This window comes from Leptonychotes weddellii, chromosome 7 (genome assembly GCF_054177405.1).
Source record: "Leptonychotes weddellii isolate Sample4059 chromosome 7, ASM5417740v2, whole genome shotgun sequence".
Classification (NCBI taxonomy): domain Eukaryota; kingdom Metazoa; phylum Chordata; class Mammalia; order Carnivora; family Phocidae; genus Leptonychotes; species Leptonychotes weddellii.
In genome coordinates this window covers 57,551,440-57,576,033 of record NC_138375.1, presented here as the reverse complement: position 1 = coordinate 57,576,033, position 24,594 = coordinate 57,551,440, and the positions used below count along the sequence as shown (strand labels likewise).

The 24,594-nt window shown below is 49.2% G+C and overlaps 1 protein-coding gene across 1 annotated transcript in view; it reads right to left on the bottom strand.

Moving 5' to 3' along the window:
• Positions 1 to 925: 925 nt before the first annotated feature.
• The window catches only part of NSG2 (neuronal vesicle trafficking associated 2), a 54,479-nt gene continuing 30,810 nt past the window's right edge, over positions 926 to 24,594 (bottom strand). Inside the window, exons 4-5 of the mRNA XM_006740327.3 lie at positions 3,871 to 3,981; positions 926 to 1,232 (exon numbers count right to left, since the gene is read on the bottom strand). Coding sequence (XP_006740390.1) covers positions 1,041 to 1,232; positions 3,871 to 3,981 — 303 coding nt within the window. The 3' untranslated portion in view covers positions 926 to 1,040. The remainder of the gene's footprint in view (positions 1,233 to 3,870; positions 3,982 to 24,594) is intronic.

The following is a 24,594-nucleotide window of genomic DNA, read 5'->3' as shown; positions in this document are numbered from 1 at the left end:
CGGTCACATTTTTCAGCTTCCTTTAGGGGTGATTTGGCATTGTTGCAACCCTGGTCTTAAAGGCTCCCTGGCTGTCACCTGCGGGTCCCGGTTATGACCTTTATCACTCTTCCAGTTGTTATTAGCACTTTGGGAAACAACAAGCAAACAAGACTTGCAAAATGTGCTGCTTGTGCTTATAGCTCGGACACATATGATACGCCTGTCCCGTGCCTTGCTTCGTCCTGCGGCCTCTCGTCCCCTCTCCCTGCCTACCCCTGCTGTCTCTTAAACATAGGCAGTATCCGGGTGTCGATCTAGACACGCAAGAAAAAGACAGAGAAAGTCTGCCTCTGCTCAGTGTTTGATTGCAACTATGCATCCCCAGGCCTCATGCGCCGGCCCAAGCCCCAGCTCAGATTCCTGTATGGACAGTCTGTGTTAACTTGGCAAAACACAACCACGGTGGGTGCTCTTGACTTTGGGTTGTGTGCGTCCCAGACCTAACCATGCCAAAATCAGCCCTCTTCTCTAAATAGGCCAGTCCTGACTTCCTCTCTTCCTCTCCTGCAGAGCAGGGGCCAACCACGTAGCCCCCGCCTGCATCACTCACATTTTCTGTACCTTCCAAACCCCCACTGAAACTATGGCTTCTCATCGAAGAAGCCCAGAGTCTGTGCTCCTTACTGCCCGCCAATGCCTTCCAGATGCAGCCAGTTTAATCCTTCTTTGTTCATTTTGTTTCCTTTTCTGTTTTTAAATTTTCCTAACAAGTAATAAGCAGTGGCTTTGAAAATATCTTACATGGGAACAATCAACACGAAACATGCCTTTGTACATAATCCTGACTTGGGGACGAATCAACAATACCAAAGGACAAAAAGAAATACCGATTCAGACAACTCCAGTGCACGATATTTTCGGCGAGTTCCCCCCCACCCACCCCGGCCCCACCCCCGCCCCCATATCCCAGGAGTACAGTGGTGTCTTGTAACTGGAGCTTGGCTTAGCCAACAGGGGGGCTCCCCTCTGTGCCCCCCATTCTGGCTGGGGGTGGGCCTCTAATGGCCCTGGGTCTTGGGCGGCTTGGGCTCGTGGATGACAGCAGCCGCCGACAGCCACGGCCCGATGGCCCGAGCGGTGCTCTGCTTGGCCACGCTATAGTGGCTGATGACCGTGTAGAAGCGGCTTCTGGAGTTGGGGTCCTGGGATGAGTAGTAAGCATCCAGGGAGGCCGGGATACAGCGCTTGTGCTGAGGACGAGAGAGACAGAGTCAGGGGGAGTTCAGCGGACTGCTTCCAACTCACCCTGCGCCTCGGCCAACCCATCCGGGGGCCACGGCCATAGGGGGCTCTGTGCCGGAGGGCAGGTGATGTCAGCTGGCCTGGGCCCGGCCCTCAGCACTCTTTCCCCAACATCATCACCATCGTCATCTCAAAGCCACCACCTACTCGACACTAGAAAGAATAAACCTGATGCTAGACTGGTGGTTGCGAGAGGCTGGGGGACAGGGGCGGGGGGTGAAGGTGGTGAAAGTGGCTAAAAGGCACAGACATCCAGTTTTAAAATAAATAAGCCCTGCGGATGTCATGGACAATGGTGACTATAGTTAAGAACTCTGTCTTGTATACCTGAAAGTTGCTAAGAGAGTTGATCTTAAGAGCTCTTATCATAAGAAAAGAATTTTTTTTTCGTAACTGTGTGGTGATGGATGTTACCTAGACTTACATTTAAAAATATATGCAAATATTGAATCATCACGTTGATTCTTGAAACTAACATGTTGTATGTCAATTATCCCTCCATTTGCAAAAAAGAGAGAAAGAAACCTGAGGCTGGTACTAATCCACGGTCCTCTGCTCAGTGACTGTGAGGCCACAGAGGGCACCAATTCCGCCCCCACCCCGCCACCGACCTCTTGATCCAGCTCATTCACCCATCCCCCAGCTGCTTCTCTGGGCCATGGCTCCAGCCTATGGCTGTCTATTTTATTTCTTTGATTTTATATATGTAACTCCTCTCTCTTTGATCCAAATCTTTGGTTCCCAACAAACATTGATAGAATGGCCTATTTGCGTTATCCTACAATATATATCCAAATAGTCACAAAATAACACGAATATTAGGACCAACAGTTAGATTATTGAATCAACTTTAAGATTTCTCTGTAACTTTCTATATCCTTAGAATATATTCCTCTGGGGCGCCTGGGTGGCTCAGTTGGTTAAGCGACTGCCTTCGGCTCAGGTCATGATCCTGGAGTCCAGGGATCGAGTCCCACATCGGGCTTCCTGCTCAGCAGGGGGTCTGCTTCTCCCTCTGCCCTCTTCCCTCTCGTGCTCTCTGTCTCTCATTCTCTCTCAAATAAATAAATAAAATCTTTAAAAAAAAAAAAAAGAATATATTCCTCTGTGGGTTTACAGTCAATGCACTCTTCTCGTTTGGGATATTTATTTTCTTTGTACGTTTATGTCCCCAAATTGATATAGAGCTAGGTTCTTTGTTAAGTTTGTTTTGATTTTGAGGAATGACTTGCTGTTATTTATTTTTTAGATATGTCAGACATTTACAGATACCAAGGACAAATGGATAGCAAGATGTATCCAGAACAGCCTTGCTCCTCTTCCCTGTCCCCTCTACTCTCTTCCCTCCTCCACCCCCCCACACCGAGTAACCATTTTCCTAGTTTTTTCATTTATCCTTCTAGAATTTCATTCTGAAAATATAAGCAAATATCCTTCCCCTCCCCTTTTCCTCACACAAAGGCAGTGCCTTTTTCTCTTCATTATTATCCTGGAGGATATTCCAGGCCCGGGTCTGGAGACCTTCCCACCCATTTTCACGGTTGTGCAGAAATCCCTTGTGTGAACATGTCATCGTTCATTCAACTGTCCCCTCTTGAGAATTGTTGCTCTTTGAGAACCTCAGCTTTTAACTACCAGGAATGTCATCTGAAGAAGCCACGGAGCAGAACTGAAGGATGTGTGTTTCTAAGGCAGAACATACCCCATTTGACTCCCTCACTTAGGAATGTAATGTGACGGTTTGGAAAACTCTCTTACCCTACATGTTCTTCCCCTGTTTCCTCGTATGTAAAGTGGGAGCAATAAAATCTATTTTTAAGAATGCATGTACAGCTCAATTGAGATAATGTTTATGAAAATATCGAGGAAAGGCTGTGACTTATAATGGGTGCTCAGTAAATGGCAATTTATAAACATTTGAATCACCTGTTTTCGCTGTAGAACAGATTCTGTCTTTATGACAACTAATATTCGTTGAGAGCCCATTATCTAATAGGTCTTTTGCTAACTTAAATTCTCTCCTTAAGGCCTCACAAAAATCCTGCAGGCAGGTATTACCAGTGCCCATGTTGCAGGCAAGAGAACTGAGGTTCAGGGGCGAAGAGACACCCCAGAGTCACACAGCTGGTTCGGTTCTTCAAGGGAAGGAGTGCGATCAGAGCAGGGTCCAGTGGGACGGGCCCAACAACAGAAGGACTCAGGAGACTTCAAAAGCACCCGCTCCCACCACAGGAACTGGGAATCGGACATCAAACCAGGAAGATGGGTGCCAAGGCAGAGCTTTCTGAAGATGGACTGGCCTATCTCAAGCGGAAGCGAGCTCTCCCTGCCCGCTGACCTCCAGCCCGAAGCTGGACCACCTCCTACTCCTGACTCCAGAGAGCACCATCTGGGAGGAAGAACTCTACTGCCTACTGGAAGGAAACCAAGTCCTTCGTGAAACGCCTTGCCTGACACAGACTACATTTTCAGTAGTCTGCAGGGAGGTCCCCCGAATTTGGATACCAGCGAAGAGAAGACATTGATAAACCCTCTAATTGAAGTTGGCAGTCACCTGGGGCCACTCACCTGCCAGAAGCCCCTTACCTTATAGACAAATCCCTCTGGGCAGCTGTGGTCATAGGTGAAGGCTTTGTAAACCACCAGGAACACGATGCAGGCGAGGAAGGCGAGGGCCAGGCTGACAAGAATGGTGACCTGGAGGAAAACAACGTTGAGAGTCATCCAGCCTCAGCCCTACCTGCCTTGAGCCCAGCACACAGGCAGCCTTCGAATCCTGGAGCCGGTAGGCAAAGTGGTATGTCAGAGAGAGCAGGGGCGGCCTGGGGCCCGAAGAACGGGCTCTGTTTCACTCTGTCACTAACTTGCGGTGTGACCTGGAGCAAAGTACCTGTACTCTTTGGGCCTCAGTTTCCCCCTTCTGCTAGATACTTTCTGAAACTCCTTCTTGGCCCAAGGTGTGATTCCCCTCCTCATTTACTTGTCCTGTTTTTGTTTTTCACTTTTCCTATTAAGTGTGTGTGTGCTCGGGTGCACAGCCTGAAGCAGGGGGAGGCAGGGTGTGTGGCGGAGGGGAGTCATTAATCCACCTGTCACTTCCGGTGCTTCTGCTTTCCATCACCACCACCCTCCCTAGAACTACTGAATTCCAATCTCAGGTACACCTGCCTCTTTCACCTCTGCTAGGACATGCGACCAAACTAAACCCCTGCTCCTTGCCATCCCACATCTGTTCTGCCTATATTTTTCCCCAGGTCCACCTTTACAGTCACTTAGGCCAAACATCTTGGAGTCATCCTTTTTTTTTAAATTTTTATTTATCTGAGAGAGCGAGAGAGAGCAAGCATGAACAGGGGGAGAGGCAGATGGAGAGGGAGAAGCAGGCTCCCCACTGAGCAGGGAGCCTGATGCAGGACTCGATCCCAGGACCCTGGGATCATGACCTGAGCCAAAGACAGACACTTAACCATGTGAGCCACCTAGGCACCCCTTGGAGTCACCTTCAACTCTTTTTCCTATATTCTACATTCAGTCCTCCATCAGAAGCTATGGTTTCTGCCTTCAAATATATCCCATAATCTAATGGCTTCTGACCTCCCAATTGTCTCCAACCCAGCCGAGTCATCACCACCTCTCATCTTTAGTCCCAAAGCAGCCTCTAACTAGCAGCCTTCTCGCCCCCTTCGATGCAATCACATGCAGCAACCAGGGAGGTCCTTTCAAAATCTAAGTCAGGGCATGTCCCTTGTCTGCTCAGAAGCATCTCATGGTGTCCAAATTGCTCACAGTGAAAGCCTAGCTCCTAACCATTATCTACGAGCAAACTTTAAAAAAATAATACAAGACTAAACAGACAGGATTTACCAGAAAGGAGTAGATGGTTAATTTCAGAGGCGCCTCCAGGCTTGCACCAACCCCATCCCACTCCCCGTGTACAAAGTGGTAGGGTAATCCCATGACATGGGGCACCTAGTGTTACTCGCAGAATTCTTTTTTATGCTATTTTTAAAAGCTGGTGGCTTTTTGAGCCAGTTGGACGAGACACATGCCAGAATTCCTCTCATGGAGAGGAGGTTTCTTTTGATTCAGAAGAAAAATAAAATCAACCTCGGGGGTCCCCATCCCATCTCCTTTTCCACTCCAGGTCATGGTTTATACGGACCAGAGAAGACAGAAGTCTATGTTGCTCCAAATGAACGGAGTTGTTTGTTGGCAGCTTTAAATACTGGGTGGGAGGCATTGGAAAAGGCAAGAGGAAGATGGAGATGGGAGGTGTCCATCCAAACCCAATGGGCAGACACTGTGAGAAATACCTTGTGCACGTGTGTATGAAGTTTTAGGACAGTGAGCTATTATGATATAAGAAAAATATATATTTGGGTCTTGTTCCCAATTCCTGGCACAGAGCTCCTAAAACCCTTATAATTTCCTAAATGATAGGAGCACTAGAAGCATCTTTTGTTCTAATATTTGGGTTTTGCGCCCAGTTCCTGAAATAGCCCAGATCCATAAAAATGAAAGGAGTCTTTTATTATTCATAAGGAGCCCCTTTCAGCCACACCTGAGTTTATGTTAATGACGTGACTTTTGGAAAGCCTCTAAGGAGGGGGGCCAGTTGCCAGGGAGCCACCCATGGGATTAGAGGGTTGGAACTTTTGACAGCACCCCCTCACCCACGGGGAGGGGAGAGATTGAGTTCAATCACTAATGGCCAATGATTTCATCAATCATGCCTATGTAATGAAGCCTCTATAGAAACCTTAGCTGAAGGGATTTAGAGAGTTTCCAGATTGGTGAACAAGAACACGTCCATATGCAGGAGTGTGGCATACCCCATTACTCTACATGGGGACAGAAGCCCCTGTGCTCAGGACCCTGCCACACTTCATCCTGTGTATCCCCTCAGGGGGCTGTTCCTCTGTATCCTTCATAATAAATCAGTAAGACTAATATTAAGCGCTTTCCTGAGTTCTGTGAGCTGTTCTAGCAAATTATTAAAACTGAGAAAGAGATAGTAGGAGCTGCCCGTGAATAGCCAGCTGGTCAGGAGCACAGACACAGCCTGGGACTTGGGACTGGCATCTGAATGGGGACAGTCTGTGGGACGGAGCCCCTCAACTGCTAGGTGTGCGCTAACCCCAGCAGCTAGGGTCAGAGGTCAGTTAAATTATAGAACATCTAGTCACCGTCCCCTGAGAATTGGAGAATTACCTGGTGTGGGGAACACCTCGCGCGTTTGATGTCAGAAGTATTGTGGAAGGATGGAGAAAAAGCAGTTTTTCCTTTCAGATGGTGACATGCAAAATTCACTTCTAAACTCTTGTCAGCACAGTGCACTGTCCGCCCCTCCATTTGCATGCTGACCCCTCAGCTGCAGCCTGTTGCGCATGCACTAGCCTCCTGCCCAAGACTGGGGTGGGGTGGGGTGGGGTGGGGTGGGCGAGTGCAGAGACCGGACTGCAATCACCCGGGTAAGATGTGGAGAGAGTTGCAGATGGCAGTGGAAGCTGGAAGCTGAGTCAGAGATGCCTGCATGCATACACCCCTTTAGGGACCTCGGAGATAGGATTTGATTAGTACAGGGAAGGGGGCCACTGCAGACCTCTGGCTAATGCTAAGGACCTGGGAATACCTGGTCAGCAGATGTTTGGAGTATAGATATAAAGATTTGTAAATGCCCAGATTTCCCAGTAGCTAAAGGCAGAAACAGCCCAAATGTCCATGGACTAATAAATGAATAAACACATTGTGCATCCATACAATAGAATATTATTCATCCGTAAAAAGGAATGAAGTACTGGTAGATACTACACACGTCGATGGACCCTGCAAACACGCTGAGTGAAAGACACCAGGCATAAAGGGCCACATATTATATGACTCCATTTATAGAAATATTCAGAATAGGTCAGTTCAAAGAGAAAGAACGCAGATTGGTGGTTGCCAGGGGCTGGGAGGAAGGGGACTATGGGAACAGAGTTTCCTTTTGGGGTGAGGACAGTGTTTTGGAACTAGGTAGAGATGGTACTTGCACAATATTGTGAATGCACTAAATGGCATTGGAGTTTTCACTTTAGTTAATTTTATATGTGGATTTTACCTCAATTTTTAAAAAATGCCCAGAGCCCAGGTTCATTCTTTCCATCAAAAGGCCCTTAAAGGGCGCCTGGGTGGCTCAGTTGGTTAAGCGACTGCCTTCGGCTCAGGTCATGATCCTGGAGTCCCTGGATCGAGTCCCGCATCGGGCTCCCTGCTCGGCGGGGGGTCTGCTTCTCCCTCTGACCCTCTTCCCTCTCTTGCTCTCTGTCTCTCATTCTCTCTCTCTCTCTCAAATAAATAAATAAAATCTAAAAAAAAAAAGGCCCTTAAAGTCCTGCCGGCACGCTCCCACCAGAGCCGTGCGTGGGGCTGAGACAGACATGCTTGCAGGCGCAGCCCCGGACAAAGGACGGCTGCAGAGCTCGCATGTGCCAAGGAGAGAGCAGAGACCCGCAGCCCCACCCTGTCACCACCGCCAGCCTCATGCAGGGTCGGGGGAAGCCCCCGGGAAGCCCCCATCTTAATGTGATCTGACTGAACAGAGACCCAGTCTCTGGGCTGACCCAGCGTGGGCGTCTCCGGGGAAGCAGCAGGTTGGTGAAGAGGAGGAGGCACTGGGAGCCGGAGCATGGCCCAGCACTCCTGTCCTTGGGACACGTTCCCCTTAGGGAGCCGGGGGGTGGGGGGGCCTGGGCTCTTCCCTTCCTAACAGCTCTGAGTTAAGCCCTGTTAAGCCCCCACCTAGGAGGGGCAGGGTCTGATTCACCTCAGTGCTCCCAGAGCTCCAAAGATAAGCCCAGCAAATGTTTCTGGAACAAGGAAAGAGAGGGAGGGAGGGAAGATCCTGTAGGATTCAATGCTGATGCCAAAATTGCTACCACCCTGGTGGATTCTCATTTGTTGGGTCAGGGATGGTAGGTCCAGGACATGGGGAGTCTTGTGAACTCTCTGGGTGGTTATAACATACAAGCTAGGACGAGGACCACTACTCTAGGATGACTAGGTGTGAGTGGTTCTCAAGCTGGCTACACATTCTTAGAATCACCTGGGCAGTGTTTTGAACAATGCTGATGCTCTGGACCTGCCCCAGACCCATTATAGCAGAATCTCTGACGGTAGCGTCCAATCCCCAAGGTGACCGTCGTGTGTCCGCAGGGTTGAGAAGACTTTGGCACGTAGACTGTGGGCAGGGTGCCCAATATCACTGCCAGAGACCAGGGTCTGGTGCTGAGGAGGGTGCCAGGAGTGTGGCCACCTGAGGGATTTTGCTGAGTGAGGCTAACAAGCCCCGGAACGAGGCTGAGCAGAGACCATTTTAAGGGAAGGAGATTTTGCCTCCCTGTCCTGAATCTTGGTAACTTCTGCAGCTGGAGGCCAGTCACTCCTTAAAACCTTGTGGAAGTCAGAGAATACAGGGCTGTGAATCAAGCACAGGCCCTCACTTGGAGCCTCCCAGCCTACAGGGTGAGGGAGAGCTGGACAGATGGATGTGGGCACGTGCACACCAGGGCTGGCACCCTGATGAGGGCATCAGCACAGGGGACTGCTGGGCCTAATCAGCCTGGAGGTAGGGGATCATGGAAGGCCTCCTGGGGGAGGCAATGTTGGAAGTGACTTCAGGGAAGAAAATAGGATAGGGAAGAAAGAAGGTTCTGGGCAGAGAAGTCGTATCTGCAGTGGAGTGGAAGCTGGGGCTATTCTGGAAACATCATACGGTTTGACTTGGCTGGCCCAGAGGGTACAAGTGAGGGAGAGAGAGGTCTGGGGCAATGGGTAGGTGGCAAGAGAGCAGATAAAGAAGGGCCAGGCTAAAACTTGCACTGTATCTCCAGGGTAACAGGGAACCCCTGAAGGTTTTAAGGAGGGAAGTGACAGGATACAAATTATATTTTGGAAAGATGTCTCTGGAGGCAACGTGGAGGCAAGTTTGCAGGGGCATGGCTAGAGGCAGAGGTCAGTAGGGAGGCTGATGTACTAGGGCATGCCCCAAAAGCGGAGGCTGGACATGGGGCCGTGAGGGTGGAAAGGAGTGCATGGTTTGAGAGGCTCCTAGGAGGTGAGCAGGGAGATGGGAGGTGGAGGAGTGAGGGGCTGACTCTGGGGACAACGGGTGACATTTGGGTTGGTCTGGATTCTTGTGAACAGCATTGATTGTTGGAAGGGTCCTCAGAGAGGACCCCAGAGAGAAGCTCCCACTTCCCCACTGAGCACCTCGCAATGTGAAAGCCTGGCTGCACGTCAGTAACAACTAACTGGGTTTGTATAATCTCAGAGAGGTCCTACAACCCTCGGCTTCACCTCGTGATGTAACAACCTGGAACTAGAAATCAATTCCGGGCTAGGTTTGGGTTTCCTCGGAGATGCAGTCCTCACCGCTGGACATAGGCCCCCTCCCCATCTCCAGCCCCCGCCACGCGTTCATCCGTGCATCCACGCAGCACACATTTATGAAGGGCCCACGGCGAGCCAGATGCTGCCCTATAGTCATCGCCTCGGGAGCTTATGGCAGAGACAGGGTCAGACGCTGAACAAGCACAAAGAAAGAATTCTAAAACAAGCCCTGAGTGGGATCTGGAAGGGCACATAGCAGGGATAGGATGGTCCAGGGTGGGAGAAGGAGGCCCGCATAAGAAGACTCTGGCGAGAGTGGTCCAGGATGAGGCGCCAGCCCAAAGACCCACAAAGGGAGTACCTGGGTCCTAGTGGGTCTGGAAGGAGCAGGGTAGCTGAGACAGGGGACAAGGGGAGAGAATGCTGAGATGATGCGCCACAGGGCTTTGAGACCAAGGTCACCTTTGTCCTGCCCAGGAGAGCGACTTCCCACAACATCCATCCCATATTTCAGGTATCGTCCTGCTGAGCCTGGCCTGGCTCTGCCACCTCCAGCCACACAGGCCACCACTCTCTGGCTGGCCTGGTCCCCTCCAGCTACACCCAGCCCACTGAGCCCTCCTGCACTCGTGTGTCTCAGCGTGGAACTCCCACATGTCCCTCCTGATCACAGAGAATGGTCCTCAGCCTTCCAGTCCAGCCCGCTATCCCTTCCCTGCCTGGCTTTGTACCAGGGCCTGCGTCGGCCGCTCTGAGGGTGCTCCCTCTGTCATCGTGACCTCTTCATACCTCTGAACCTTCCCTTCCCCGGGGAATGCCTTGGGCAGCGAGCTCATCTCATCGTTTACTCTGTGCCTGGCACCATGACTCCTACAGAGGGGGATCAGTAAACATCTCCTGAACCGAAATGCTGAATCGAAGACTGCACAGTGCAAACACACACACACACACACACACACACACAAACACACTCTTCCCCAGACATACACAAGCAGACAGACATGCAACCTGGTCCCAACCACATTGTGTTTATCTAGGATGGAGGACTGAGATACCTGCACTTGGCCTTCTGTTCTTTTCCATCCCCTATTCTCAATCCCATCCACCACAACCCCCAACACACGCTCAAACAAAAGTACCTGAACCTTGAAAAGGGCCAGGGTTTAGGTTGGAATCTGCTAAGACCTGCCCAAGATTTCTCCTCACAATTTTGAGCATAGGTCAGAGAGAGAACAGAGAAAGAACTCAGCACAGGAGTACGCAGCTCACAACTCCAGCAAAGCCATGCTGGGACGGGGGCCATAATGACCACCTGCCATGGGCCACACATCCATACAATAATAGTAGCAGCGGGAGTAATATTGATATTACTCATAGGTACTGGGGTGTCTGGGTGGCTCAGTTGGTTAAGCGTCTGCCTTTGGCTCAGGTCATGATCCCAGGGTCCTGGGATCGAGCCCCGAGTCAGGCTCCCTGCTCAATGGGGAGCCTGCTTCTCCTTCTCTCTCTCTCTGCCCCTCCCCCCACCACTTGTGCTCTCTCTCTCTCTCCCCCCCCTCAAATAAATAAATAAAATCTTTAAAAAAAATCAGAGGTGTTGTTATTGGGAACTTATTGTATACTAATATCGGCACAATCATATACTGCAAGTAGAATTATTATGCCCACTTTGCTGATGGAGAAACTGAGGCTCTGACAGGTTAAGTGACTTGCCTAAGGTCCCACAGTGAGTAAAAGATAGGTTCAGACAACACACCAAGGCGCCTCAAGGACACCTTGAACTCTCCATTCCGGGATCAGCCACGTTGTCTTCTGCCTCAGTGGGATTTGTGTTCACAGTCCCCCCCAGGCCTCAGTCCCTTCCCTCCACTGCCTGAATGCAGGCCTCTTGTATTTGCTGGTCCTGCAGCTCATCCTAGGCCCAGATCAAGTATCTCTTTTTCCCCAGAAGTCTTCCCCCAAAGTCTTCAGGCAGTACTCAGCCCCTCCCCTGTCTGCTCACAGCTCCCTGACACTTTTCTCAGTGCACCGTCATTAACCACCATGGTCTGCTTCCCCTCTCGAGAGGTCGTGTGGAATAACACTTCACATTTCCATTTACGAAGCACTGATTATGTGCCAGGCACTGTTCTTGGCACTGGACATGGATTTATTCTTGTAAATCTCACAACAGCCCTACGAGGTAGGTTCACCTTCGTTGTTTTAGATGACGAGACTAAGGCACAGAGAGGTTAAGTAATTTTCTCAGAGTCACACAGCTAATTAAATAATACAGTCCGGGGTGCCTGGGTGGCTCAGTTGGTTAAGCGACTGCCTTCGGCTCAGGTCATGATCCTGGAGTCCTGGGATCGAGTCCCACATCGGGCTCCCTGCTCAGCAGGGAGTCTGCTTCTCCCTCTGACCCTCCTCCCTCTCATGCTCTCTCTCTATCATTCTCTCTCTCTTACAATAAATAAATAAAAATCTTTAAAAAAAAATAATAATAATACAGCCTGGAGTCTAATTCAGGGAAGTATTGGCCTGGGCCCTTCACCCATGCTGTATTCCTCGTAAAGCATTTATTCATTAAATATCAGCTGAGCCCCTACAATGTGCCAGAAATAATTCTACACATTGGACATATGCTGAGGAGGACAGGGGAGGGCCCTGCTCTCATAGTTTTCCTCCCATCCCTTCGAGTGAGTTTCCTCCTCTGTAAAAGGGGAATAATAATAGTACCTGCCTCTCAGAGTTCTGAGGATTAAATCAGATAATGCATGTGAAGCCTTGTAGTGAGTTGACTCAGCCCGCAAGACAGATGTCCACGTCCTCACCTCAGGAACCCATAAATATGGCCTTATTTGGAAAAGAAGTCTTTGTAGATACAATTAAGTTAAAGATCTGAAGATGAAATCATTGTGGATTATGCAGGTGGACTCCAAATCCAAGAACAAGTGTCCTTATAAGAAACATACAGAGGAAGACAAACCCACAAGGAGAAGAGGGGGCCATACGAATGGGGAAGCAGAAACTGGAATGATAGGCCTGCAAGCCCGGGGAACACCTGGAGCCACCGGAATCTAAGAAGCAAGGAAAGACCCTTCAGAGGGTACATAACCCTGCCTTGAGTTCGGACTTCTGGTCTCCAGAGCTGTGAGAATACATTTCCACTGCATTAAGCCACACAGTCTGCAGTAATTTGTTATGCCAGCCCCAGGAAACTGATAGAATGCCCTCCCATAGTGCCTGGCAGTGCTGCAAATGGGAGCTCTTGGATTTCTCCACATAATCTGCCATGCTCCTCAGCATATACTCCAAAACTTCCAACCACTCCAGAAGACTGCCATTTTTCTCAACATGTGTTGCTCTTATGCACCTTTTCAGCCTTTCCTCCCTTAGTGAACTCCTAGGCATGCTTCAAAACCCAACTCACAGCATGTTGCCTTCCCTGGCGAGCCTTCCCTTGCCTACTTGTGCTTTCACCACACTTTCTTTCCTCCACCACTAAGCACCCGGCCCCGTACCACGACTGTCCACTCTATTGTGTGCGTCATGGGGCAGGGACCGTATCTTGTTTGCTTCTGTGGTCCCACCTTCTGGCTCAGGAGCTGGCACTGGGTAGAGGGGATGCTAATGTATATCCCACATTCCCTACCCCTCACCCCCTTTCTCATCTTTAGCACAAAGCACTAGCAGTAGCAAATTTTCAGGGCCCTTCTTAACTGTTTCACTGCCTGGCAGGGTGACTGATAAAATCACTGCATAAGGCCATCTGAGTAGTTCATTTGACGCTGGAAGAATTATTAGTTGCCCCTGGAGCGATCTCCTCATCTGTCTGCTGTGCCTGTCAAAGATGAGAGGCTTCTCTCTGATGGCTGGGAGGACTGGCTCCTCCATTCTGGGCCCTGTCCATGAAGTCCTGTGCAGCAGTGGTGGCCCCATCCCAAAAGGGCTCTCAGCCTGCGTCTGCCTCTGATGAGCTGTGTGACCTTGGGCAGGATGATTCACCTCTCTGAGCTCATTTCCTAATCTGTTAAATGGGGACAAATCTCCCAGCCCGCAGGACTGCTAAGAGGATCCATTGATTCACTGTCTGTAAAAATGCCCAAGGTTGTCCTGGTGCACGGGCTCAACCGAAAATAACCATCATTTACTGATTGTTCGGTAATGCACCGGGTACCGTGTCCAGCACTTTGTAGGTAGTATCTTTTTTAAATCTTTCATGGGAAACCGATAAGCCCAGTTATTACCCCCATTTTACAGCTGTGCAAACAAAGGCGCAGAGGCACCATGTAGCCTGCCTGAGGCCACCTGGTTATTGAAGCAGCAGAGCTTGAGTGGAACTCTGGAATATCTGATTCTGACATTCTCAACCCTAACCACTACCTTAAGTAGACTTCTGGTAAATATTTCTCTGCCCTGCTGCTGCCTTTGCTTGCAATAGCTCAATGAAAGAGGACAATCTATACTCTTAACTAATTCTAGGGGGGATGCCACCTAGACGTGGACGTGGAAATCCCAGGAGTTAGGAAGACAGAGGAGAAGAACAAAAGCCTCCCACTGTCTGCCGAGCCAGGACACTGATCTAGGACCCTCATTGTGGCAGGAAACGTGAGTGAATTTCATTCACATTCATGTACTGCAGCCTCGCGGCATCACAATGCCCAGGAAACCACCCTTTCTATGAAGAATGCAAACCCTGGAAACCTCAAAGCAATCGAACCACTCACATCGGGGAAATTAAACTTTGTGGGGAGATAAAAACAGAGCTGCCCGACAGACATTCATCTTTTGTATGCGACAGCTGGAACCTCCAGAGACTGAATTAGGCCACCCGGTGCCTTGCTCCTGGCTCGGTCCCAAAGATCCTGACAATAGGGCTTGAGTGGAAAGTGCAAGGGGATGGTAAATTCTCCATAAATCCTGCCTCAATGACATCCTGGTTTCCCTGGCCCTGTCCCTAGCACCAAGCACTTAATGGAGTAGAGTTTTAGAGCCAGGATGTCTAGACGGAAAGCCCAGCTCCGTGACTGACTTGCTGTGTGACCCCGGGCAACGCATGAAGCCTTCAGGATAGGCCCGGCCCGTGGTAATGACTTCAGCACCCATGGAGCACATACATGGCTCACATCATTTCACGTCCTCGAAACTCCGTGGGGAAGGTACTAACTAGCAATGTGCCCATTTTACGGATGGCAATGACTTGACATATATGAAGACAGAGTGGAGATTTAAACTCAGGTCTAACTGAGAAATACAGCTGCCTTACCATAGGTTATACTGCTGATAAATCTATAACTGTGTTAGAGTTTATTTTTATTCAAAGTGTGCTGCACCATTATAATAAGAACAACATTGGAAATCCAAGAGGAAAACACCCATTACAATCCTGCCATCCTCTCAACTCTGTTTTTACACACTTTCTATATATTCTTATCCACATGCATCCTTGCATAAATCTTGATTTCTTCCATTTCTTCCCATTTTACCCATTCGTCGCCCATCCAACTTTCTACAATCACAAGGAAAGCCTGGCCCCTCCCAGCACCATACAGACCTCACTTTACCACCTGCCAATGGCTCTAGGTCATTACACTAATCTACACAAAACTGTCATGAAGTATGACCAAGATGAATAATGCAAAAGGCTAAAGGTCCACGTAAATGTGAAAGTGATGAACTGACACTTCTCGTGGCCACCACTGTTACTGTTATAATTGTGCATCCTCAGAGCTGAGTTTGGTCCAGGTGTTTCTGCAGCACGAGGACCATCGGGTATTACACTGTGTTGCCACCACCTGTGACCTGTCCTCCCTGACAGACAGCCCCTCAAGGGCAGTGCTGTCTGCCTTTGGGCTTCCAAGGGCCCAAAGGTCCCACCGGTGATTCTTGTTGATGGGACAGAAAGGCACCTCTCATGGGTGTCATCTTTTCTCTGGCTTCTCCTGCCTTCCCCTCTCAATCCATCATCTCTGCTGGCCTCCAAAGGGATCTTCTTAAATTATTCCTCAGCACATTTTGTGGGAGCGGCTGTAGATCTCATCTCGGCCCCCTGCGGGGCTGACCTCATGTCCGGACATGGTGCGTCTACGATTTACTGAGCATCAAAGCCATCTGAAGAGACTGAGCAGATGCAGGGTCCCGGGCCTTACACCCAGAGATTCTGGTTCCCTCAGTCTGCCCTGACACCTGGAAACCAGCATTTCCACATAAGCCCAACAGTTTCCAGGTTTCAAGTAACCCGGAAACTATAGTTAGATCAAGGCAAAGACCAAAACTCTTTGCCTGGCCTCTAAGAGAAGAGAGCAAGGAGCTCACATTCTTGATTGGCAGATACTCAGCACTTTACAAATATTAGCTCACTCAGTCCTACCCAGTGTCCCAGAAAGTGGGTATGGTTGATATTCTTGCTTTCCAGATGACGAACCTGAGGATTGCTGGCACTTCTCCAGTTCCCAGAGTTTTCCAGCCCATCGGTAATGGGGCAAGACCTAGACGCCAGATCTATTTGGATCCAAAACACATTTTCTTTCCTCAGCACTGCACTGTCTTCATCATCTGGCCTCTGCTGACCCGTCCCACATCACCAACTACTACTGCCCCTGCAACCCTCACACACACACACACATCAACATACTGACCCAGGTAGACACACAGACACAGAGACCTACGCACCGACACACACAGACATACATACATACACACGCACACTCTCCCTCTCTCTCTCTCTCCTTAGTTCCTGAAAGTTTTAGACTTCCTGCTACTGGCATGCCTCTCCACTGCCTTCTCCCTGGAGGGCGGTCCCAGAGCACACACCAGGTAGCCTTCCCAGACCTTTCCCTCAGGAGTGAGGCCACTCTGAAGCCCCCAAGTGCTGGTTCTGGCCATGGTCACTTAGCGCCCTGTGTTGTCATGACTTCTTGCCCCATCATCCTACCCCACTAGACCAGGAGCTTTTCAAGGGCAGGGGCCATGCCTCCGTGACCTGTCCAGTTCTTGTCCTGGCCCTGCCACAAAGAACCTAAGAGGGAGCTGGGAAGGACTCATACCCATTTGCTTCAGCCACACCCAGAGCCGGGCCCCCAAGCAGAGCAGGGTGGGTCTCCTCCAGCCAGGGCTCCGTGCACATCATAGCCACAGTGAGAAGCACACAGCTGTCTCTCGGTGTCCCAGCCAACCCTTGTCTAGACCCATCTCCATGGAGACACCAGCCCTGCAGCCCAAATACCCAGTTCCATTAAGCTACTTTCATTCCTCAATCCCCTTTCTTGGCAGAGGAGTTGATTTTAGAAAGAGAGAGAGAAGCAGGTCAGCAAGATTAGTTTGGAAAATTAGAAATCATCCTCCATGTTCCAATGTGTGGCACCGCTAGAAATGCCAGTGGGGTTTCGGAACCAGATAAGCCACTCCACGTCTTCCTATAAATCTTGCAAGGGTGAGAAACCATGCCTGCCAACACCGCAGCAGCCCCACAGCAGAGGGTCCTCGGACAGAAAGCAGCTGTGCTTGGGGGAGGCCGCATTTCTCCTCTCCTCAATTTGCTGCCTTTGTCCGTGAGGAGGAAGGAATCTGTACCCCCACCTTCTACCTCCTCTCCCTCCCGCCCCACACACAGACACACAGACACACAGACGTGTGCACCCTCCCCACCTGGAGGAGTCTTGGAAGAGACTCACAGAAAAGAGTTAAAGCCCCAGGCCTGAGGCCTTTACCTTCAGAAGGTCTACTTGCAAGGCTGGCACTTGGCTGGTGCCTGGGGACATGCACGTTCCCAGAACTAGTAAGAGTGGCTCACTGTGCCTAACTTACACAGACAGTATGGGTGATGCCGACACCTGCCTTCCTTCTGGGGGTCTGGAATGTGGGGACGTGCTGGGCAAGGGGTGCCTACGTGAGCAGCTCTCGGTAAGAACCCTGGGCGCTGAGTCCTAATGAGTTGCCTGGTGGCCACAATTTCATGCATGTCACAACTCATTGCTGCGGGAGCTGTGTCCAGCATGACTCCATGAGGAGAAGACTCTGGAAGCCCGTGCCTGACGGTGGCCCTTTTTCCTTTGCCTTGTCTCCTTTTCACTGTAATAAAACAGAGTGCCGAATACAGCTATACGCTGGGTCCTATGAGTCCTTCTCGTGATTCACCAGCCTGGGGGTGGTCTCAGGGACCTCTAGTATGGCTCCCCTCATTGGCTCCCTTTCTGGTTCCCCTAAAGGAGAGGCATCACAGACCTGATTTTTCAGAGCCTGGCAGGAATATCTATTAATATGGACCTGATGCCTTAAAGACAGGCACCAGGTTCCAGCCTTAAACCTTTCCCTTCCTCCCCCTTCCAGTTCAGGCCCCCTGAATCTCTCTTCTTTACCTCTTGCCTCGTGGATCAGGACAGGGTAGGGGTCTTCTTCTTCCTGCCCACATCTCTTTTCAGGTCTATACTTCCTCTCCTTGTGGCCTCTTGACCCATGTGATCACTGGGTGAGCCTGACGTTGGGATTTGGGAATAAACACTCTCTCTCCTATCTTCCAGCTCACATTTTTTTCCCTCCGGTGGTGGCGAATGTGCTTTGGACTGCTCTTTTCTCAAAGTGTAGTACGAGATCCCTCCTTGGGGTGAGGGTGAGCAGGCCAAGATGAGAAGCCAAAGACTCTGAGGCCTCCCCCCAACAGCCTCATGCCCGCTTTGCTCATGGAAGAAGCGGTCTCTCAGGATATCGGCTACTCTCCAGGGGTACTTTGCCTCCTTATGTATAGACGGCCTTGGCAGGGAGCCTCAGAAGGAAAGAGTGGAAGGATTCTGGCACCAAAACATTTGTCTTCCCAGCTCTTGGCAAAGTACACATGTGGGTATGTAAGCTGATTCCACAGCTGCATTGCCCAGTCAGGATGCTCATCAGTTTCACCTTTAGGTCACACCTAGGAGCTGAGTCCGCCCTCAAGGCCCAAATATTCTCAGGTCAGCCAAGGATGTTTCAGTGTGGCCTCAGGCGGAACATTTTACCATCAGTCTGTTCCATCCTGATAAAGAGAGAAAAATGCAATGGCTGTCCCATTTAGATTTCCCAGGCCTCAGCTTTCTCATCTGGAAATTGGGATCATAATAACTACTTCAAAGCACTGGGGTGAGGATAAAATGAGATTGCTGTGTGAAAATACCAAGCCCAGTGCCTGGTGCAGGGCCAGTGCCCAGAGCTGTCCAGCCCATTCTTCGTCCTCACCAAGGATCTGGGAAGAATAAAGGTGCCTCGGGATCTAAAATCTGATTTCCTCTGACTGTCCCACAGTTCCATGCTTTGAATGATTTTTTTTCATGCCAAACAAACAGCATTCGTTGAATACTAATGAATTCATTCTCCTATTTTGGATTCCTTGGACTCAAGTACATACCTGTGAATGAGAGATAACCAGAGTGACCAAAACAAAGACCCTTGGTGTCTTTGTGGGTCTGTTTGGCCTAATCAGAAGAAAAGAAATTGTTTGGGTTTTATGAACTATCCGGGCAAGACTGAAGACAGCCATCAGTAGTGGCCAGGGCCTGTCTGAGGCCCGTGCAGACTCAGAACAGACCTGCTCTCCACTTCTAGCTCCTTCCCCTGCTTTCTGCATGACTTTGGACAAGTTCTGTGATGTCTCTAAGCCTCAGGTTCTCCACCTAAAGATGGGAGTTACAATGATCCCTAGCCCCCAGAAGCACTGAAAGGTACCGTGTGGATCATACAGATCAGCGGCCCAGCTTTGCTCTACACGTTCAGCAGAGGGCAGAACAATTTCTATCATATTACCTCTGGGGTAGAAACGCTGACCCTAAAGTGGCAGGCAAGGTCTGGAGAGTGAGCGTGTGTTTTGTTCACTCCCATGTTCTGTTTAATTCCTCCACGGGAGTTAGTTCCTAGAGAGGGAGCTGGCTGTGCTTATGGGCTGTGCTTCCATATCCAAGATGATTTCACTGGAAAGGTTTAAGATGGGCAGTAAGAATTATTAAACACAGTTGGTTGTTTTAACTTTATTTCTTGTTGGTAGCTTTTTAAAACCAACTCTATAAGGTAGGTCTTCTCATTTTTCCTGTTTTATAAATGAGGAACATAAGACCCAAAAAAGTTAAGTTGCTTGCCTAGGTAGACCCAAATGACGAATTAAGATGCAGAATTTGAACTCAGGTGCGATTCCAAAGGCTGTGTGTACCTTCCACTCACACTACTTCCTCTGGATTGGCAGCTAGTAGCGTGGCTCTTTGGAAGACAAAGGTTCTCTCCATCCCCAAACCAAAAAGATGGCATTATTACACTGTTTGGCTGGCTCCCTGTGGGAGCTCCCAAAAACCCATTAAGGAAGCCTATCCTCTAGGGCCCCAAATGAATCCCACTCAGTAAATTGCCTTTTGAAAGGAAAAGGAAACATCTGCGGCCTCAAACTTTATATGAGCAATAATTTGAGAGTCTCTTTCAGAACCCAGGAAGGGGAAATTCCCCACGGAAGGAGGAGTGGTGCCCAAGTGTGGACCCTGCTCGAGCCAGGAATTCATTAATAATTGTGGAACCCTTGAAAGAGAAGCAGCACAATTTAAACTGGAACATTCCAAAGCAATAACTTATCTCTCAATATAGTTTGCTATTGGCATAATCATTAGAAAGCAGAAATGAGGGTCTGGGGGCCCAGCTTATGTGGGAGACAAAACTCTGGCCTCCTGAAATATTTTTCATTTCAGAAGTTCAAACCATTGTTCGTTTTGGACCAGAGGACCTTAAGACAGTAATGCTTTCACAGGATGGAGAGGCTAAGGCCTTACAGCACAAGGTTGTGTCTTTCTAAGCTGATAAAGACAAATGCAGAACAGAGATCTAAACAAATGCAACTTGATCTAAACGATGTATTAAGGGGGAGGGAGTCAACGTTTCCTAGACTCCCGAGATGTGCGAGCACAGAGTAGACAAGCAACATAAATGAGGGAAGAGGGCCGGGGCGAGGCACTGGAGGGAAAGCACCCCATCCACGGGTACAGCAGCTGCTCAGCCCCAGGCAAGTGCCGTCAAGGACAGGAATGAGGGCTTATCACAGCTGATCTGCTTTCTCAAGAAAAGACGGAGGTTCTGAACCTTAAGTGAAATTTCCCGATGTTTAAATTGGGGGCAGCAGATACAAAATTATGTTTTCTTTCATTATACATTTTAAATGTTTCCTTATAAAATTGGCCTTTTCAATCCTATTTTACAGGAAGTCAGGTTCCAAAAAGTAGTTGGTTCAGGGTTAGATAGCAGTAAAGTTTGAAACCAGGACTTGCCCCCAATCAGTTCTACAAGGGAGGTGATGACCGATTACTGCACAGGTCAGGTGGGGGGACTCAAGGGGCCCGGAGCATGTGTCCACAAAACATCTCCAAAGAGGCCCAGTACCTTCTACCACAGGGAAGGGAGGGGATTTGGGGGTGTGGAGAAGAAGGACCTACCATTTATTGAGCATCTGCTCTGAGTCAGGCACTGGGTTTTGCACACATTGCTTTATCAAGTCCACACAACAAGTGTTTGATGAAGCTGTTATTGTCCCTGTCTTACTGAGGTCAAGCTAGGGGACTTCCCAGGGTCCCACAGCAAGACCAAGTCAAGGCCTTCTTTCTAACATTTGCTCAGCACACTTGGGCCTTCCTCCTGCCTAGGCTGCTGAGCGAGGGGAGCCCTGGAGTCTCCCCTACAACCTTGTCACTCACCAGCATTTTGTAAATATGGTCCAGATAAAGAGACCCTCACAAATCTTGCCAGGGCTCTTTGGCACCAGGGAAACTCAGTAAATTAAGATGTCACACAAGCCTTGCTGTTTCCACAAGGAGTGATTATAGCTACAAATCTGTCCCAACATGTAGTCAAATGGGCTTTGAGCAGATAGGTCATGAAGTTGATTTACTGCTGCCGTGATTATGATTTTAATTTATTATGGAGAAGACAAAAGGCTTCCAAGGGATCAGGATACAAGGGGTATAGCAGTTCAGTTTTGGCTTTGCAGAGACTGGGATGCAGAGGTTTAAAAGGGAGGCAGTGAGAGGTAGGAGAAGGAACCAGGCTCTAACACCAGACTGGCCTGGGATCCAGTCTCTGCCCCACCATTTTCTGGCTGTGGGACCTTAAGCAAGTAGCGCCACCTCTCTGAGCCTCCATATCCTATCTGCAAAAATGGAATTATCATAACAGCTACTTACCAGGCACATTGGAAGGACTCCCAAAGACACTTGATGTAAAGCTCCCAACATTGTTGGGTATCATTATTGTCATTATTGCTGAAATACATTCCTTAAGCAGTCGTCTGCAGAGCCAACTGCTTGACTTCCTGTCACTGAAATAGTCAATGTTTAGCTGAACCTCTTAATTTCATCAAAATGGTCTGGTGAGTCAGAATCTTAATTAACTTTTGCATCGTGTTCTTGGGGCACAAATCAGACCCTTGCATTTCGCCCACTCTCCCTGACTCCAAATAATGGAAGTGCATGTCCCTTATAAATTGCTCTGACTCTACAAAGATGAGCAAATCACCCAGTAGACACACAAGGTTGAGCACACAGCCAGCCTGCAGGGCCACAGAGAAACCTCTCTGCAGAACACTAACGCAAGGGCTTGGAACCTAGTGAAATTACGCTCCCTCTGCTGAGTTCCCTAAAGGGATTGCAATCTGGGGCCCCGTTTGTGTGCTATTCAACGGTGACCTCAGCTCGACCCCTCCCAACAGCCCTGGTAGGAGGAGTTGAGCATCGTGACCCGGGGTGAGGGGGCAGTGTCATTTCCTGGATGCTGCTCTTTGCAGGATTGCGGAAAACCAAAGGGTTGGTAGTGAGGTTCAGGTCAGGGTGGCTTCCTGGACACGGAAGTCAAGCAGGGCAGAAGATGCAGAGTGTAGAATGTTCTTAGCGACAGGATCCATGGCTAAGAAAGCCAGTTTGACATTTGCCCCATGCTGTCTGTTCCTTGAGGGTCCCCAGCCTTGAGGATTTATCTTGGCACCCCCTGTATTGGTCCAAGGCTTGACTGCAATAGGTGTCCAGTAAATATGTGCTGAGTAAATAAATGCCACCTAACCAGTTTCATTCATCTGATTTTTATTACACCCCCCCATCTTTTTCCAGAAATGATTTAAGGCAGCTTACAAGCTACATGATTTAGTAATCACTACCATTCATTGAATGCTCACGATGTGCCAAGTTCTGCCTTGAGTCCATTACCTGGTTTCTCCAGTGTGTCTTCACAACAATCCTCTGTGAGGGGATTATTATGATTAGCCCCATTTTACAGATGAGGAAAACAGTAATGAAGTAAGTGGAAGGAACAAAGATGGGCATAAATTGGAAGCAGGTGTTATAACAGTGCCCATACTCAGAGCAGGGGGGCAAAAATATGCTCAATGTTTACTAGCAGCCTGACAAAAGAAAGGAACTGGATCTGTTAGAACATTCAGAGTCCAGACGATTAAAACAACAATAACAACAACAACTGACTGCTCAGAAGATGCACAAATGGTTCCTATCTGACTTGTGTGGCCTTGGGCAAGTCACCTCTCTCTCACCCTCTGTTTTTTCCTCTGTACAAAGGGAGTGATTACAGTAATGTCCCCATCACAGGGCAGTTAGGAAGGTCCAGGAGATGATAAAGATAGCAAGCCCAGTGCCTGGAACCCAGAAGACACTCCATCAATATTCGCCCTCCTATCTCTTCTCTGACCTTTTTGCCCCAACCACTTATTGAAGGAGGGATCTTGGAGCATGGGTGTTTAACTGTAAAATCATTGGCAAGGCTGCCCAGCCAGTTCATTATTACTTAAAAAGAAGAAAGGAGCTGTGCAAGGCGTCTCGGGGCTTTTCAAGAAAGCCTCCTTCTGAATTTCATGAGCAGTGGGTGGCTGAATGGTTTGGTGAGTTCCAGCCTGGGCCCTGCTTGAAATCCACGTTAAATGAAAGGTGCCTCCAACTCCCCATTATAGTGTCGTGCCCTGGGAGGCTCCCGAAAGTCACGCTTTTCTGTCATCTCCTGCAGCCAAGAAATGCAATTGATTTCCCTGGCCTCATTTTCGTGTTTTAAAGAACTATTTCCCCCGGGCTCCTCTGAGAACTGAAATGGAGAAAATCTCATTCATATTTTACCATGTAACCCAAAGACTAATCATGCACCTGACAACAGATACTGGCAGAACACCTAGTCCATAGCAGACCCAGGGCCAGGCACATGGGACATAGGAATGACAGATATGTGGTCTCTACCCTCAGGAGAGCCCTTTAGAAGGCAAGCTGTGATGAAGACAGCACCAGGCAAGAGGGCTCCTAAGCCAGCCTGGAAGGAGGCGGGGAAGGGTGATGTGGGCCGAGAGAACAGCCTGTGCAAAGGTATGGGGGTGTGGATGGTACGTGAAAGAGGAAGCTTGAAAGGTAAACAGAGGCAAGCTCAAGAAAGAGCTTGATGTCAGACTAGAGTTTATTGGGAGAACCAGAAAGCTAACCCATGTTTAATATCCGGTGTTCACTGATGTGGTTCCATTTGAGCATTAAATATTACTCTGGCAGTTTGGATGGAAATTGAATTGGAGGTGGTAAAATTGGGAGGTAGGAAGACCAGTCAAGGGCTCTAAAACTAATCCAGACCTGAACACATATTCCATGAGTGGCTTCTTGATAGCCTAGTACTAAGCTAGGTATTTGGGGAAATACCAAAATAAGGAGATAAACTCAGGCTTACTGGGTGCCCACTGCATTTTGATGTTTTACAAGTGTTTTCCCATCTACGTATCACAAAACAAGATCAGTATCTCCATTTTACAGATTAAAAAAAAAACTCTAGCTTAGAGAAGTAGAGGTGAGTAGCACCAGGAGCTCCACCCACTGAAGACCAGCGTGGCCCTGCTCTGCAGACCAGAGTCAGAGACTGCAGCAGGCTCCAACACAAAAAGGAGAGACAATTTGCTGTGTGAGGGAGTGAGATGTTGCACTCTAGAGCCAAAAA